Genomic DNA, 19758 nt, shown 5'->3' on the forward strand with positions numbered 1-19758 from the left:
GGTTTGGCGCCTGCCTTTGGCCCAGGGCGTGATCCTGGAGACCCGGGATCGAATCCCACATCAGGCTCCCGGTGCATGGAGCCTGCTTCTCCCTCTGCCTGTGTCTCTGCGCCTCTCTCTCTCTCTCTCTCTGTGACTATCATAAATTAAAAAAAAAAAAAAAAAAAAGAACTATAGACTAAAAATGCTGACAGCTGTTAATCTACATATTTTACAAACTGGCAAAGATATATGTACATGGATATTCATTGTAGCATTGCTTGTAATTTTGAAAACCTTTAAGCAATCTAAATGCCTATTATTAGAGAACTCCTAAAAGAAATATTACATAAACATAGTATAATACTTAGAACTTGATGCATCTTTATTATTGATATGAAAAGTTTTAAGCTAGTTAATAAACAAAAGTAAATTTTAGAAAGTCTATATGAGGAGAGGGATCCACTTGTCTTAGAAAAACATACACAAAAATTATTCATGAGAACACAGTGGTTATCTCTAAGGAGTGGGGAACTTTTTTTCATTTTATATACTACTTTGATGACACAGTATTTTTAGAAATGAAATGCATAAACAAAAGAACAAATATCACTCTCCAAAATCTTGATTTATATTTTGTAGGAATTCCATGTATTGTCTCATACTCTTCCATCTACTTAGACTTTTACCTGACCAGTCTTTTTTTCTTTGTTTTTAAATCAATTTTATTGATACATAATTTAGGTGTGATAAATTGCATCCATTTAACATCTACAATTGATGAGTTGTAACAGATGTGCACATCTGTGAAATACTACAATGGACATACATTTCTATCATCTTCAAAAGATTCTTTGTTGCCTCCATTGTAATCCATCCCTCCTCCACCCCTGCCACAGGCAGCCGCTGCATTCTTTGTCATTATTGTTTTCCCTGTTTTAGGAGTTCATATAAATGCAGTTGTAACATGGCCTTTTGCACCTGATGTGATACTTTTGAGTTCATCATGTTGCATGAGTTAGTTTATTCTTTTTTGGGATGAGTATTATTCCATTGTATAAGCATATGTATATTGTATATCCATTCATCTGATAGGCGTTTGTGTTGTTTCCAGATTTGGGCCATTGTTAATAAAACTTAACTGTCTTCAGAAGTGGTTTTACATTCTCACCAGCAGTGTATATGAATTGTGCTTGTTCCCATTCTTGACCCCGTTTGTTATTGTTGGCCTTTAAAGTTTTGGACCCAGTGATTTTTTATCTTATTTGTAGTTTAAATTTGCATTTCTCTTAGAACTAAGGAAGATGGGCATCTTTTGATGTGTTAACTGGTTATACATATATCTTCTTTGTGAAATGTGTCCAAATATTTTGTTCACTTTTAAAATTGGGTTGTTTTATTATTGAAGTGTCAGGTTTTTTGATATTTTAGATGTAACTAATTTGTCAGATACAAGTTACAAATATTTTCTTCCATTCTGTAGCTTGCCTTTTTGTTTACCTGATTATTTGTAATGTCATCAATATTTTTGTTGTGTTGTAGATTTTACCAAGATAAGGATATTCCTTTGAAAAAAAAATGTTAGCAGATGATGAAATCATAGCAGAATATGAACTTACCCATTCACTTTTGGAAGGTTCACCTGATCTGGGGGTTAGGCAGTGAGAATGGAGACTTAAAGAACTGAGACTTGTGGTGTTAAGTCAGAATTAGAAGACAATGGCCATGTCAGTAAAGCATATCAGTATATAAATCTATTTTACTGTTGCCAAGCGATAGAGACCTCAAAAACTCTCTTCTAAACCATTAGCCTCTTTCTTCTCATACCTGCTCTTTTCCTTATTCTTCTGTTTGAAGAACCTAGCATAGTGTTGAACATCCCAGGAAGAAAGACTGATTCTCAGTATTTAAACTTTTAATTACAAATAGCATAGTGATTTGATTACCATTGTAGTACAGTAGTTAGAGAGTTTTTAGAAGCCTACAGCTTTCTGTCCAGGACAGGGGTTAGCAATGGCCCATGGGGTAAATCCATTCAGCTTGATGCTTATTTTTATAAATGAAGTAAAATAAACAAATGTTATGTGTGTTCTGTGGCTGCTTTCATGTTACAGTGGCAGTCATATTATTGCATCTGACCGTCTGGCCCACAAAGCCTAAAGTATTTCTTTTCTGGACTTCTATAGATTAAGTTTGCTAACCCCTGGTCTATGGAGGAACAAGTCCATTAACCTATAAGCAGAAATAAAATGAGCTATTTCTGTCAAAATGAAAACTCATGTTTCCTCGGAGACTCCTAGGTACCATTAATGAAGATAAGGATGGTGCTATCCAGGAAACTGGAACTAGTCTTAAAGGTCTTGTCTCTTAAAAATATAGTAACATATTCATTGAAAGAGCATTGTGAACACAATACACCTCACATCAGAAATAAGCACTTTTTGTGGAATACTTAAGTTAGTCATGTAGATGTGTGTGGTCCTCTAACAGCCTTCTAAAAAGCACTATATAAAGCTGCCTCCCTTGTGTCAGGCTTTGCTCTTATAGCAACTTCTAAGAGTTACTATTAGAAAAAAGAGAGATAGTTTAATAGCATACCAGGATTAGGCTTAGAGGATGCAGAATTAACAGAGGTGAGAAAGAAGGTCCAAAGAAAGAAATCAAGAAATGTAAGAAGCCTCCTTTGTTGTTGGTACTGGGAGGATTAGAAAAATCCTGCAGATGATCTGTCCTAGTCACTACCTCTTTCCAAGGGACATAAATGAGAGAAGTAACATCAAGAGTGCAATAGGGGTTTCCTAGCTGAGTGAGCAATCTTCATACAGTTTGTGCCAGGTAGTAAGGAATTTTATTGAAAGGATGAGTTAGAGAATCCCCTTGATTTCTCATGCTTTTTATCAGTGTAATGCCAGTGTTTGAGTTTGTCTGCTGCACCATTCATGACTTCAGGGAAGTGTTTCGAGTGTCCTTTTCTTTAAATCAGTATCTAATTTTACTCATCTTCCTGTTGTTCATCACTTATTTATTCACTTAATGGTTGTTTGAAATTCTCCTACCTAAAAAAATGGTTTTGTGCAATGAAATGTAATTTTTTTAGGCATTAGCAATCTATTGAACATTCAAAACCAAGAAATACCAGATACCTTAACTTTTTTTTCTTTATCTGTAGAGGTGCTGTCTTGTGGCCAATACCATTAAGCCTGAAATTCCAGCCCCCAGTCTTGTTTATTTTGTCAGAAAGTAATTGTTTTCTTTTAAAATCATGACAGAGCCATTCTGTCAGATATAATTAATTATGACCTGGGAGTTGACTATGATGAGATAACTTAGTTTTTAATCCTAATTCAAAAAAAAAATTTTAAAAATCCTAATTCATGTGAGAAAGACACATTTCATTGATATTCTCCTCAATTTATATTACTTGTAGTACAGTAGTTAAAGAGGTTTTAGAAGCCTAAGGTTTTTGGTCCAGGACAGGGGTTAACAATGGCCCATTGATTTTTTGAAAAAAATCAATACTTAGTCTTTTTCTTAATAGGGAGTAAAATAAAAATAGGATTATTAATTAAAGCCACATTTTACTTTGCACCTCAAGGATAACTACCTTATGGTTTTAATCCTAAATGAAATATATATAAAATTGTTAACGTATGCTAAGGATATTTGTACTAATTTAGGATATTCTTAATCCTTTCTTAATCTTTTTAAACCGGGATCCCTGGGTGGCGCAGCGGTTTGGCGCCTGCCTTTGGCCCAGGGCGCGATCCTGGAGACCCGGGATCGAATCCCACATCGGGCTCCCGGTGCATGGAGCCTGCTTCTCCCTCTGCCTGTGTCTCTGCCTCTGTCTCTCTCTCTGTAACTATCATAAATAAATAAAAATTTAAAAAAAAAATCTTTTTAAACCAATAATAATATATGCTTCTTTATGTTTTGGTCATTTTTTAAGATGCTTTTAGTAGATAATTATACCTTAAAACATTACTAAGTTTTTCACTGAAACCTTAGGCTCTTTTTAGTGTAATTTTTTCCTGAGTTGTTGATCCTCTGAATAAAATTTGCTGCTTTTGAAGTAGTACTGGTTGCCAAGCCCAAAGATATAAGGGGAGACAGAGAATCTGTTCTTTTGGTGGACTTACATTAGGAATATTATAGCATGAAGCCTTTATTAGCTTATTCTGACCTAAACATGTTCTTAAAGTTTGTAAGTAGACAGAAGCTTCTTAAGAAAAAAAAAAAAAGCACTGTTGAAGTCATTGCACATTTGTTAAAATTATAGCCGCCTTTTTCATATATATATATATTTAATTTTATTATTTTAAAAAAGATTTTATTTATTTATTCATGAGAGACACACAGAGAGAGAGGCAGAGACATAGGCAGAGGGAGAAGCAGGCTTCAGCAGGGAGCCCAACGTTGGACTCGATCCCAGGTCTCCAGGATCAGGCCCTGGGCTGAAGGTGGCGCTAAACTGCTGAACCACCTAGGCTGCCCTCATAGATATATTTTATGCTTTGTTTAAATTTCTAAAATTTACAACTTTTTAGTCATTGGTTTATAAAGCATTCGGGTTCTAGATTTACATAGTAATAAAACTACTCAGCTTCTCTAGCTTTCTTTGTCTAAAAAGCTTTTTGGAGGGCATACTTTATTTTTATGTTTCTATTTATTTAAAATGCAACTATGTTTCCTGTGAGATATGTATACATAAAAGATAATATAGTTGTATAATGACTTAATGTTCTTTTAGTGTTTCATTTGAAAATTACAAAGAATAATATCTCTAGTCCATTTCAGTTGCATATAAATATTTATTATATTCATTATTCCCCAAACAGGACTTCTATTATTAAAAATCTGATACAATGTTTAATTACTTAATATATTTCAATAATTTAAATTCTATTGAATATAGTATTATTTCTAAAAATACACACAAATTAGGTGATATAAACACTTATATTTATCCATTCAGTTCTTACTGGATTTCACACATAGTAGCCAAGCCCTCCCAGCTCTTTGTTACTCTGTGATTTAGCCATTTACATGGGTTTATAATTCTGCATTTATGCAATCTGTGATTTTGATCAGATGTTTCTGTTTTCTATTAATATGAGCTAATTATAGTAGTACAGCCTATTTTTCATTTTCCATTGTAACTGAGGAAAGAGTACAGCATAAAAAAATCACAATTTAAAAATAATTTTGAAATCTTGGTCAAGCCAGTATTTTTAATATTTTTCTTCACTAAAAATTTCAGCAATCACCTTATCACTTCAAAAGTTTCTCAATAATACACTTAAGAAGAAGCCAAACAGACAGCTATTATTATTTCATTTTAGTCCATGAATCTGGTGTGTTTAGAGGTGCTAAGAGCGAATGATTCATGACTAAAAAGATGAGGGCGGCACATGGGGGTGGTAAAAAGCAGAGTTTTAGATAATCCACTTGCTGAATAATCCTCTGAAAAACAGCAAATGAAGAAAACATTTCACAGAATGCTTTTTTCCTCAATTTGTCACAGGAGTATATTATTCTGATTTGTAAAAAATGCTACTACAGAAAACATCATAATAAAATATTTGCATATTTTGACCCATAGAAAGTACTCAATCTTACTTAGTACTTTATAGATTCTAATCCTTTTATTTTATTTTATTTTTTTTGATTCTAATCCTTTTAAAGAATGAAATTATTATTGAAATGTATTGCTATCCCTTAGTTACAGGATTAGTATATTATGGGGCCTATTATTGTTATTTTTCAAGGATTTCATTTAAATAAGTCTTTATTGTATACTGTGTTTGCATTGTAGTCATCTAAGGGAGATCTTTTAGCCCTGACATCCTGTTGAAATTGCCTTTAAGATTCATCATGTTTATAACATCAATAAAAAATAATCAAAAGCAGCCTAAACTAGTCCTGGATGGTTGCAGTTATATACCTCATCTCATTGCCCTACTGGAAACTTATATTCATTTATTTATGCTCCTTACCACTGATGATCTCCCATGGGTTGTTAAAGTGAAGAACTCATTGCAATCTCCAGATTTTTAAAATTTCCCTATCAGAAATCATTTTATCTTACAGAGTTCATTTTAAGAGTTTTTAGAGTCTATATTCCTTTGCAACCAATGTAATTTCTAAACTTTTTTTTCAAATCTGTAGAGATATTTGGCTACAGCAAATGATATCCCTAAATTTTTTTCATAAAGTTCTTACAGACTCATGCAACTAGTAATGTTCATTAAATACTGTGATTTAATTATCACCAAATTTATTATACTTCATTCATAGAACTTCCCTAGATCTATTTTGACACTTCATTATTTCTTAGAAAACTAAGCATGATGATTATTAAGGAGGGCACTTGATGAGCATTAGGTGTTGTATATAAGTGATGGCTCACTAAATTCTGCACCTGAAACTAATATTACACTGTGTTAGCTAAACAAGACAAAAATAAAAAATAAAACACAACAAAAAAAACCCCAAAACTCTGAAGGTAACCTCAGAAATTTGTTGTCTTGCAGTTTGAGCTATCTTAAAACTTAAATAGCTTTCCAAATGGCCATGCACCAGTTGCAAAGTGGTCAGGTGCCTTTAAACATTAAATTAATTCATGTGATTACTTCAACTGAGAATGTCCTGGGAGGGGAAAAGAGGAGACTGGATTGCAAAGCTGACTTAAATCCCTTACTGTTAAAACCTGATTATGTATGTTGACATTTTGTCCTGCTGTTCAGCATTCCTTTTCAGTTCACATCATGCTGAATTACAGGCAGATCATTGTCTTAAAAATATTTTGGAGAAAGTTTATAGTACATTTTCTTAAATTGTAACAAGTTTGAAATGTAATGTTTCCAGAGGGAAGAATTCTGAGTATTCTAATGGCTTTTTAAAAAAATCATTTGTTTGCTAGGTAAGTTCTCTTCTACGCTTTATGAGACTGGTGGCTGTGATATGTCACTTGTGAATTTTGAACCAGCTGCAAGAAGAGCATCCAATATCTGGTATGTGTGAAGTCATATTAGGAGACATATATTTGCCATGTTTAAGGCTTTTAGGCCTTGAAATGGAAAAGTTATTTTGAAAACATTTGTTCATGTTGGCTTAAATAATTTGTCTCTGTACATTTGTCTCCAAAGATTTAGGGTAGGACTTACTGCTCTGGAAAAAAGAAAGCATTATTCTTAAAACAAAAGCTGTTCTGTATTTTAAATAATTAACTTAAAATTCCCTGTAGATTTTATAGTGGGGGTGGTGGTTTCCCACAATTTCAAATTTAACTGTAAATTTCGTGCTACACACACACACTGCATGAGCAATAAAAAAGCTTATTTTAGAAAAGCTTATTAGAAAAATAATTATACAACTAAGTTCAAACTCATCAGTTCTCTTTGTGTAATTTAAAAGTTTTATTTCTATGTAAGGTTTTGGTCAAGTATCTTTTTACATAATCATTCTTATTTTGTTTTAAAATCTGTTTAATAGCTATAAGAAGAATTTCTTAAAATATGGGTCATATGTTACATTTAGTTTCTTTCTCTCCTTCCCTTATGAGGAAATGGCACTATAAGATAGAAAAGCACGTAAGAAATAGAAATCTGGATCGTGCAATCAGTTACAACTTAAAATTTTAATCTTATTCACCTAATCAAGTTGTTGCCTTGAAATCCTTTATTAAGTGATTAGCTCTCTTCTTTTACAGAGATTATTTGATTCCTATTTTGGGCCTTCTATTTAATAATGAGACATATCTATTTATATGTTATACACCTGTGGGCAGTTCACTTAGTTTTTAAAAAGTTTTTAGGGGCCATTTAAAGCATTAAGATCTTGCAGTCACTTAGCTTGCTGGAAAGATAAAACATGCTGGCTAAGCTTTTTGAGTCCAGTTTCAGAACTGACCCAGTTGAGAATGACCAAATTGGAGTGTTAGGTGATTTCTTAACAGTGGAAACGATAGAAAGATGGAGCAATGGAAACAGTTAAGTGTAATATAATTTAAGGTAAGAAGAGTTCCTTACACCGTAAATGTGGTCAGGTCTCAGGTTCAGAATCTAAACTTGACTGTGGAAATGGAATGTTCACATTCTAAGCTGTTGTATTACAGCTTAAATTTGTTGTGGCTCCAGGCAATATGTTAATTGCTTTCTTAAGCACTTCTCTCAAGAACTTTGTGGCAAGGCATACTATTATCCTATGTTACTCATGTGGACACAGATGTATAAAGGTTGGAAAACTTGTCCAAGATCTTTTTTAGCTAATGAAGAGATTTGAATGTAGGTACTGTGGCCCCAAGGCTATGCTCTTCATTACATCTGTAGGAAAATGCTATTTTGCATTTTGAAGTACATGGAAAAGTGAAGACAGTATAAATATCATCTAATTGTTAAAAGATTTATTTTTCTTTCTGTTTCTCGACAAGCTATTTATTCCATAAAGTTTTTTTATTTTATTTTAGTGACACGGATTCTCATGTATCCAGTTCTACCTCAGTTCGATTTTATCCACATGATGTGGTAGGTTTTCCTTTATTTTTATAAAATGATGTGTGTTTGATTAGCTATACAAATCAGAAAAGTTGAAATTATAAAATAATAAATTTTGTTGAAAACTATGGCAGAATCACCTTTGCTTTTCCATAGTGGATCTCTTCTTCTTGTAAGTTCTTTGTTAGGAAACAAACATCAAACACCATGAAGTTTCATTAGCTGTGTATGAATCAGTAATTACACTTTTGAGAATATGTAAAAGCCCTTTGTTCACTAGTGTCATAATCTGGTTGTGCCATTTGAAAACTTCACTTTGAAAATTATGACTTTGAATATTATTTGTTAGCTGTAACTCATGTAGCAGTGTATATGGGAAGCTTAATGATGATATCACTGTGTAAAATATATACCATGTGAGACATAGTGGGAATATTTTAAAAAGATGACAGTGCTTTTGTCCTCAAGATGTAAATACTGTATTTAGAACAGACAAAATAAATGAAATTCTTATATGGAACACATAAGAGATACATATAAATAAATGTAGTGCCAAAGGGGTTGATTGTTAGTAGCTTCCTGCAGATGATTGGTTGTGAGCTGGGTTTTAAGACCATAGACATGAGTTGGCACAGAATAATGTTTTTCAACATTTGGCAATGTCTGAAAACACTTTTACCTGTCACAGTTAGGGGAATGTTCCGTTACCTAGTGCATCAACAGAAGCCAGGGATACTATAAAATGACCTACAGTGGACAGTACAACCCCAAACAAAGGATTATCTATCTGGCTGAAAACATGTATGTGCCAAGATTGAGAGATCCTGGCATAGAGGATTAGGAAAAAGCTGTTTGGGGAGGTACCTATCAATGCTAAGAGAGAAAATGACTATAGGAAGCAGATTTTCTTTACTATACCCACATATGTGTTTGAAAAATAAAGATTGTCTCTGCTTTTTTACTGGAGTGTATTCCTGGAAACTTCATAGGAAAGCAAAAAATAAGAAAATGATTATTTTTTTGTTTTCTACCGTTGAATGGTGAAATCCTGGCTAGGGCTGTGCTAGATAAGGGAAACTTTAGACTCTTTCAGCAGAAGGGGAAACTGGTGAACTGTTGAGTGGATGAATTAAAGCTAAAAGAAATGTAATGTGGTAACTTCCTGTGTAGCCTCTGAGGAGTAGCCTGCCAAAACAAAAGAAGAAAAGCGGTGTAAGAGGGTCTTGAAAACAACTGTGATAAGAGACTATAGGAAGAAATGGGAGTTGAAGGCACTAGATCCAATTCAGGAGCTTAGACTTAGCATGATAATGAGGTTCAAGCTTAATGAGAAAAGCCATAAATGTGACAGGAAAAGAGAAGCCACTAATGATTCACAGTAAATGATTTTAATGGATTCACAATCATACAGTGTTAAGATTTCAAATACATTTTCCAATACAACTCTTCCAAAAGAACTATTGATTAATTTGCTTTGTTTACTTCCTATTATCACCTTTTGTAGTTTATGATCATAAAATGTCTATAAGGAGTGTAGAGAATTAAGGGAGCTCAGATAATCTGTGAGCTGATTGAATCATGACTTGATGGAAGATATTTTCAGCCTTTCATGCTGACTTTCTTTTAGCTCTCTCTTCCGCAGATTCGATTGAATAGACTATTGACCATCGATACAGATTTATTGGAGCAACAAGACATTGATCTAAGCCCTGACTTGGCAGCTACTTATGGTCCAACAGAAGAAGCTGCTCAAAAGGTTAAACACTATTATCGCTTTTGGATCTTACCCCAGCTATGGATCGGCATTAACTTTGACAGACTCACACTTTTGGCCCTGTTTGATAGGTGAGAATATAGTGTGATATTAAAGATACGCGTAGATTTTGTTTTTAACTTGAAATGTCTCTAACCATTGAGGTTGTTACTTGGTTAACATGTTAGAAAATGTTTTCTGTTTTGGTCCTTTTGAGATAAAATTTAAGTATTTAAGGCTCCCAAACATTTAAAACTTTTTGGTGGCAATTTTAATATGTTTATACAAAAAAATCCTTTTTTTTTTTTATCATCGATAAGGATCATGGAACTGTACTTAAAAGCCAGAGAATATGAAGTGTTAATAATCATAAGGTTATAGGTAATATAACTCTAAATATAAAAGGTATTAGAGGAAACTTCTGTTTCCCTATTTTGTAGTACTAGTCTTAATAGTTAACAATATTAGTCCATTAAAACTTGGTGCTTCCTACTGAGAGGAGTAATAAAGATTGTATTTACTCTCCTATCTGAAACAATGAAAAAAAGAGAAAAAAAAATGCATGAAACATTTCAGGACATTGGATATAAACAACAAAGGCATTAATTCCTGAGAGATTGGAAACACATTATAGGAGTCCTACAAGTGCCCCAGCTTACTACTGTAAGAGAGTTCCCAGTTTTCCTTGTTGGCTCCAACACAGGGAGAAGGTACTGAAGTGGAGCCCAGCAGACTTTCTGAGTTGAGGAGATGGAGCTATGAGTCCAGGGAGACCCAGAGCAGATAGGACAGAATATAGGAGAGAGGACTGCTATTCACAGAGAGAACCTCAGAGTTCTGCATTGGGTCTCCACAACTGCTCAGCAGGGTATACTGATCTATAAATGTATGTAAAGAAACTACTTGAGGTCAGAAATAGATGGACAGAAATGGACAAACAGATGTCCTGACACACAGGTACAGGAATAGTGCCTGTTCCCACCTGTCTGATTGAAGAAGTTCATAATTCATGTTTTATGGTGCATTGTATAGAGTAATCAAGAAAGTTTTGCCTTAAAAGTGGGGAGTAATTAGCCCTAACATGCATACTGCTCCAGACCCACCAAACAAATTATAAAAGCAAGACCTAAAATGATCAAACTGTTTCCAAGTAGCCTAACAAAGTTCAAGAAGATTTATAGAAATCTCAAAATTGTTACTTGGCATCCAGTGAAAGGATTCATGATGACATCTAGCCAAAAATGCCAAGAAGCAGTTAAACATGATTTATGAGGAAAATAATGAATCAATTGAAACTAATCTGTAATTGTCACAGATGTTAGAATTAGCTATCAAAGACATTAAAACAAGTACAATTGTACTCCATATGTTAAAAGAAAGTTAAGTAGGAACATGAAAGATGGTTTAATTAATTAGAGAGACAGAGAGTGTGCAAGTAAGAGGAGGGGTAGAGAGAAAGGGGGGAAGCAGACCGCCATCTGAGTAGGGAGCCTGACATGAGGCCTCAGTCTAGGACTCTGAGATCATGACCTGAGCCAAAATCAACAGTTGGATGCTTAACTAACTGAGCCATCCAGGCACTCCGACATGAAAGATATTCTAAAACACCCAAGTCACACTTACTGAGATAGTTCTTTTATAGAGATGAAAACTGCAATGTCTGAGATGAAACAACAGATGGAATTAATGGTAAATTAGACATCACAGAAGAAAATATTAGTGAACTTGAAACCATAGCAATAGAAACTATGTAAAATGAAACAGAGAAAAGAATCCTCTCCCACTCCTATCCCCCGGTGAAAACAATATATAAACAAATGAAAGTAAGCTGTGGGACAACTTCAAGAGACAGGAAGAGAGAAAAAAATTTTGAAGAAATAATGGAAAACTTTTCAAATTTGATGAAAATTCTAAATCTACACAGTCAAGAATGTCCATGAACCCCAAGTACAAGAAGCATGAAGAATAACTACACCAAGGCACATAATTGCTCAAAATCGGTGGTAAAAATCTTAAAAACTGCAAGAGGAAAAAAAGACTTAGTTTGTACAGAGGAACAAGGATAAGTAAGACATTAGATTTATTGCTGGAAATAATGCAAGTAAGAAGAGAGTGGATCAGCATGTTGCAAGTATTGAAAGGGAGAGGTAAAAAACCTGTCAACTTAGAATTCTGTACCCAGAAAAAAATATCTTTTAAAAACCAAGATGGAAAAAGACATTTTCAGACTACAAAAAACTGAGAGAATTTTTCTCAGGCAGATCCTCACTACAAAATATTTTAAAGGGATGTCTTTCAGGCAGAAAGAATAATACAGTGGAAATATGGACCTACCCAAAGGAACAAAGATCACTGGAAATGGTAAGTTAACTACATGGACAAATATATAAGGCTTTTTTCTTGCTAATTAAATCTCTTTAAGAGATAAAAAAAAAGAATAACAATGTATCAGGTGATTTATAACAAATTAAAGTTCATGATAGTAGCATAAGGTTGGCAAGGGGCTTCCAGTACTATAAATTCTTATATTAAGTATGAATTGGTATAACATCACTTGAAGTAAACTGTCATAAAATGTATACTATAATCCTAAACCAACCACTAAAATGAAAGAAAGAGTTATAACTAGGATGTTAAAAAAGGAGATAAAATGGATTCATAAAAATGACTCTGTTAATCTAAAAGAAGGCAGAAAACAAGGGAAAAGAGATCAAGAACAGATCAACAGATAGAAAATGAATGACAAGATAGAAAAAGTCAAAAATTGAATTGGAAAAAAAGCAAGACCCGACTTTGTTGTCTATAAGAAATGCACTTCAAATATAAAGGCAGAAATAGGTTAAAAGTAAAAGGATTGGGAAAGGCATACCATGCTGATACTAATCAAAGTAATGCTGGAGTGGCTGTATTAATGTCAGACACAGTAGATTGATTGATTGATTTATATATTTTATTTATTTATTCATGAGAGACACAGAGAGAGAGAGGTACAGACACAAGCAGAGGGAGAAGCAGGCTCCATTCCATGCAGGGAGCCTGACGTGGGACTTGATCCTGGGTTTCCAGGACCACACCCTGGGCTGAAGGTGGCTCTAAACCGCTGAGCCACTGGAGCTGCCCAACACAGTAGATTTTAGAGTCAAGAATATTACCAAGAATAAATAAAGTCACTTTTTGTAATGATAAGGGGTCAGTTAACTCATAGGAGTCAACTATCCTGAATGTTTTTACACTTAAAGCAGAGCTTCAAAATAAAAACTAACAGAAATAGGAAAATAGAAAAATTCACAATTACAGTGGAATTCAGTACCCCTCTCTGAATAATTGATTAGAAAAAATATGTAAAAAAAAAAAATATGTAGAAGATCAGCAAGGACATTGCAGATTTGAACAATCCTGGCAGCCAACCTAAGTTGACTGAACACTACTCAAAACAACAGACTACACATTCTTTTAAGTGCAGCTGAAACATTAACCAAGATAAACCATATTCTGGACCATAATAACAGAGTTAAATTTTAAGGATTCAAGTCATACATAATGTGTTCTCTAACCATAGTGGAATTAACTATAAGATAAAAACAAAAAGACCCAGGATCCCTGGGTGGCTCAGCAGTTTAGTGCCTGCTCAGGGCGTGATCCTAGAGTCCTGGGATTGAGTCCCACATCGGGCTCCCTGCATGGAGCCTACTTCTCCCTCTGCCTGTGTTTCTGCCTCTCTCTCTCTCTCTCTCTCTCTCTCATGAATAAATAAATAAAATCTTTTAAAAAATTAAAAAAGACTCTTGGGAAATCTCTAAATATTTAATGAAGCTAAATAATACTTCTACATAACTCATGGATCAAAGAAAAACATCAAGAGAGAAATTAAAAAGTATTTTGAACTGAATAAAAATGAACACAACATATCATAATTTTGGTGATACCAGTAACATACTACTCAGGAGAACTTACAGCACTAAATAAGAAGAAAAGTCAGTTCAATGGCTTCACCTTCCACCTTAAGAAACTAGAGAAAGAAGAGCACAGTGAGCCCAAGTAAGCAGAAGAGAGAAAATAGTAAAGGATAAAGCAAACATCTGTGAGGAAACAGAAAAACAAAGAAAAATCAAGGAAACCAAAAGCTTGATTAAATTGATAAACCTTAAAAAAAAAAAAAAAAGATAAGCCTTTAGCCAGTCTAATTAGAGGGAAAAAAAGAGAAAAGATGCAAATTGCCTTTAACAGGAATGAGATAAGATATCACCACAGATTCTACAGGTATTAAATTAATGAAAGTATTATGATCAGTTAAATATAAATAAATTTGACAATGGACAAATTTCTTAAAAGCTAGAAATCATCATAGTTCATCATACATTACCTTAATGGTACTATATTAAATAAATGGGAATTGTGGCTAAACACCTGCCTATAAAGAAAACTCCAGGCCTAAGTGACATCAAAATAATACCCTAAATCAATTAAGTAGAGAAATAATAGTCTTTTCAATAAATGATCCTAGGACCATTGGATTTTGATATGAAAAACGCCTTTTATACTTACATTGCACCATATTATAAAATTATAAAAAGTAACTCAAAATGAATCATAGGTTTAAATGTAAAATCTAGAGCGATAAAATTCCAGATGCCTGGGTGGCTCAGTGGGTTAAGTGTCTGCCTTTAGCTCAGGTCATGATCTCAGGGTCCTTTAGAGCCCCTACTCAGCAAGGAGTCTGCTTCTCTCTTTCCCTCTACCCCTCCCTCCTCCTGTATTCTCTCTTTCCCACACTCTCTCTCTTGCAAATAAGTAAATAAAATTTAAAAAATATAAAACACTAAAATTCCTGGAACAAAACAAAACACGGTAGGAGAAAATTTTTGTGACCTTGGGTTAGGCAAACTTTTGTAGATGACACCAAAAACAATAAATGAACAAGTTGATAAACTGGACTCATCAAAATTAAATACTAGCAAAAGCTGAAGGAGAGCACACCTACAGTGATGGGAACTATAGACAGTATGTAATATAGCAGAACTGCTGAAAGTCATTGGATTTGACAAATCTGCAATTCTATAATTGCTTTGTAAAAATAAATGAAAATACCAGTGTTTATTGATTTGAAAATACTATCAAACTTGTTTTCATCTGAGAGAACTATAAAATGAATTAGTACAGAGATATTTGTGAATTTTTTAGGTCAATTGATGATTATAAATATGGCATTGACTTAATAAGAAACAAGTTAATAAAAAATTTTATGATTATAACAATAATTCTTTATCTTTTCTAGAAAATTTAAATATATATGAAGATTTTAAGATAGGAAAAGGCCAACTATAATTCTTCTACCCAGAGAGAACCATTATTAATACTATCATTTTGATATGTTGTTTTTTTAACCTATATGTGTATGCTTTTAAATAACAACTTGTATCTTTCTATACATACAGTTTTGTGTCGTTTTCTTTGTATAGCAGATATATTGAATATGTTCCCATGTTGGTAAATGTTTTTTTAAAAACCCGGCTTTTTACAAGTATTTAATATTTTATGAATAAAATGAGATAGATTCTTATTTTTCAGTACGACATATAAAAATCATCTTCATTGCTATGTTTAATAGCTGGGTCATCATATTATTTTGCAGTCTCAGTTAAATAAAATATAGAACTATCTCAGCAGCTTTGATAGAGGCAGCATTGATGGTTTTTGCTACTGTCTTCATTTTCAATATATGTAAGTCTATTTTTAAGTAATCTAGTAAATAAGTTTTGAGGTTATTTCAGATGATTTCAGAATGCAGAAAATGAAATCACTTGGTATCAAAATTTGGTCACAAACTTTGTCATATAAAATAACTTTTCCATTTTAATTTTCTAGAAACCATATTGAGTTTTTAAAAAATGTTTTCTTTGTATATCTCCTTTTATTTACTATTCAGGTTCCTTAGTTATTTGACAACAGATGTTATAGAAAAGCAGATGTTAAAGAAGAGTAAACTTTTAAAATAGAAATTGAAACTAATATTATTATGTCTTATAATTAGAACTTTACTTACTTACTTTAATTACATGGTTAATCTGCACTTAGGGTTTTGTGTTAACTTTCCATATTACCTAGTTTCTTTTTCAGTATGCTCCAAAACCTTATTCAGAACCAGTACCAAAAAATCATCTCAGCAAGCATAGTATGAACTTCTTCATGATGTCCTCTACTTTTTCACTCTTAATTTCTTATATTGATGATATACTTACTTACTCATAAATTTTTCTGTCTACAGAAATCGTGAGATTCTGGAAAATGTGTTAGCTGTCATCCTGGCTATCCTTGTGGCTTTTTTGGGATCTATTCTTCTCATACAAGGCTTCTTCAGAGATATCTGGGTCTTCCAGTTCTGCCTAGTGATAGCCAGCTGTCAATACTCACTACTTAAGGTACCAGCATCTCTCTTCTTTTCAGACTAGGGAATAATATTTGTGTTACAAGGCAGAGGTTTTGTATCATTCATTGCATTATAGTAATATGTTAATTTTTAGATTTATTTTCCCTGGGTGATTACATTAGATTGGGTAGGGAGCAAAAGGGACATATAAACTTTAAAAAAAAAAAAAAAAAAAAAAAAAGATGTGTAAATGAAGATTCCTAGGAACTATTGGAAGAAAATATTTGGGCATTTGTTTAAAATGAGAATTAACATTCTTGAAATTCATTTAAAAAATATCAACATCAACTATCCTATCCCCATTCTGTAAGATGAAATTTATTCAAATCCATCAGTGGTTAGGTATAATAATGTCAAGACTAGTATATATATATTTTTGGGACACTGAAAGCCAGAAGATTGGTATTCCTTTAATTGGTATACTGTTTATAAACAGTAGCTTGAAAATACCAAATGTTATTAATTTTAAGCTTTCTAAAAATGGAAAAATCAAATACTTAATTTTTCACTTTCCATGCAAAATCGGTGTGGACTGTTAATGTGGATCATTTGCTTTTTTTCTGAGCTAGTAGAAATTCTTGCTTGTATTGGTTATTTGCCCAGTATATGCTAGCATGCAGAACTCTCCCCCATCCTGAAAACAATTTGTTTAGTTCCATTTATACTGTTAACTGTCCTTTATAGATAGACATCCAGCAAAACTACCTGTGCCAACTTCATTTCTTCAAGTCTCATCTACACTTTTTTCTTCATTGCTGTACTGAAGTTGCAGTCTTTGTGGGCTAATAATCTAATTGCCAAATCTGTGTCTTTTTTCATTCTTCATCCTTTTTTGAGTGCTGTATCATTTAGTACCTATGAATACTATCTTCTATTTTTATATTATCCTCATTGTTCATCTGTGACTTTATCCTGCCCTGATGATTATCTTACTTTTCAGATAACTGTAATTTCCTTTGTTGATTCCTCTCTGGTCTTTGGACTACTCCATAGTTTATGAGAATTTTTTAGGGTTTTATTTGGCCCTCTTTTCAGCTTGCTACTCCTTGCCAGTGAAGTTACCCTCTTTTATTACTTTTTTGTTGTTCCTCCTATGTATGAATTATGTCCAGATTTTTTTTTATGTGTCCAGATTTATATCTCAAAGTCTTCATCTTTCTCAAAAGCTTTAGTCCTATCTATCTAACAAGCAGTTTGGCACATTTTAAAAATAGCACATCATCTTCTGATTAATATTTCTCTTTCCCGATTCCTTTGCTTTTGACAGTAGTATACTGACTCAAAATCCTAAAACCTCTCTGTTCCTTACTTCTCGATCCCTAATAACAAGTAATCAGGTCACTTTGATTAAATTTGGTGATTCTCTGTCAAAATTTTTGGCCTCTATTCTTTCTATTTCAACCATTATAATCCATCTCTTTATTGCCTTAAACTATTTAAATTCATTCCTTTGCTTCAGTGTCTCTTGTCCTGTTAACTTTGTCCACTGTTTTCAGGTTAATCTGGTTAGACATAGGAAGATAAAGGATGATTGAAATTTAAAATTTTTTTTAGATTTAAAAAATCTAGTTGACTAGAAGAATAGTAATATGAAGAGAAGTAAGAAAGACTGGTCCAGAAGCTTTTAGAGGCCAGATGTTGGAATCGAAAGAGTTTAGTTTACCTGATCTCATACCCAGCCAAGAACCACATGCCAAACCTAGTGAGCTTGGCCTTTTGTAGAGTTGTAGGGTGGTGATAGATCATTTTAGTGAAATTGTTTGGTATGCTCTTAGAAATGAATTGGAACTTGGGAGAAAAGTCATGATTTGGGAAGTAGCTGCCAAATATGTTTTGAACATTTTTATGGAAAGTTGATAAAATTTCTTACACGGAGACAACTTGATGATTTTGGTGTGAAAATGCAGATAATTTTTAAAAACAAATACTTTTGAATTATTTAGTAAGCTTGGAATTTGTGGGCTGAACTAAAATTCTTCTTATAAACTAACCTATATTTTGTGCATTTCCTGAATTGGAGTGGTATCATATAAGAAAGCTTCTACCTTAACTATACTTATGTGTAGCGACGAGCCAAGGAGTAAGATAGACTAACTACCATATGCCATTTCAGAAATATTAAGCTAGATGCAAATTATTAATTAGTAATAATAAGCTTAAGAGTCAGGAAAGATTTGAGATCTCTTTGATATCATAGTGATTTGGAGTTTCATCTTCTGTTGATATTTCAACAAAATTAATATAGGTTATTTCTTAGCTGTGGAATTTTTACTTGAAATTATTCCAGGCATTTTGAAGGTTGCATATAAAGTTACCAGGATCTCAGTAGTATAATCTATCTTTTGTTTCATTTTTAGAGTGTTCAACCAGATTCTTCTTCTCCCAGACATGTAAGTTGTAATTCCCTAACATTCATCAAAACCTTCTTTTCGTCGTATGTCAGATTGAATTAAGATTTATGTTATTATTTTCTCATTTAACTTTTGATGCTCTACTAGAAAGATAGATGATTTATTAGTGTGAAATAGCATTGTAATTGTAGACTCTAAATCTCAGTTGAAAATGAGCATAATTCATTTTTGGCAACCTTTTTTTAGGAGGAGGTTATCAATTAGGTAGACATGGTTCATATAAACTCATAGTTATTTAATAACTTGTGTTTAATAAATTTTAAAGAATAAATCATCAGTAAGTATTAAAAAATAGAATTTTGAAGTAGGGAGAACTGTATATTATTTTGCTTAGGTAATTGTTAAGAGCAACAATAAAGAGGTAATAAGTTGATCTGGTGTTTAGACCTATGGACACTGAGGAGATTAAAAACTTTATTATTCACTTTGTGACTTTGGAAAAGAATATTAATTACTAAACAGTATTTTTTGTGAAGTGTGATCCAATTTTAGAACTGACCATAAAGTATTTAGCAGAAAGAATGCCAAAGGGCATTCTCTTTAAAATAGTCCAAAAACAGACTCCCAAGAACAGTTTATGATGATGCCTTTTTTCTTGACCATAATTATTATTTTTACCCATACACTGGAATAGTGTAGATGAGCAAAACAGAACAAGAAAGCAAATGATTTCCTTTCAAGTGATTGTTTAAT

At 33.0% G+C, this 19758-nt stretch overlaps 1 protein-coding gene across 15 annotated transcripts in view; it reads left to right on the forward strand.

The window, feature by feature from the left end:
• Nucleotides 1-19758, forward strand: part of PCNX1 (pecanex 1) — a 163629-nt gene that overhangs the window by 81205 nt on the left and 62666 nt on the right. For 11 of the 15 annotated variants that reach the window (XM_072839123.1, XM_072839131.1, XM_072839124.1 and 8 more), the window contains 5 exons: nucleotides 6902-6992; nucleotides 8447-8504; nucleotides 10102-10319; nucleotides 16493-16646; nucleotides 19012-19044. In XM_072839123.1, coding sequence (XP_072695224.1) covers nucleotides 6902-6992; nucleotides 8447-8504; nucleotides 10102-10319; nucleotides 16493-16646; nucleotides 19012-19044 — 554 coding nt within the window. The remainder of the gene's footprint in view (nucleotides 1-6901; nucleotides 6993-8446; nucleotides 8505-10101; nucleotides 10320-16492; nucleotides 16647-19011; nucleotides 19045-19758) is intronic. The other 4 variants (XM_072839125.1, XM_072839129.1, XM_072839137.1 and 1 more) reach the window with 1 other exon arrangement.

The sequence above is a fragment of the Canis lupus genome, chromosome 9, assembly GCF_048164855.1.
Source record: "Canis lupus baileyi chromosome 9, mCanLup2.hap1, whole genome shotgun sequence".
NCBI lineage: Eukaryota > Metazoa > Chordata > Mammalia > Carnivora > Canidae > Canis > Canis lupus.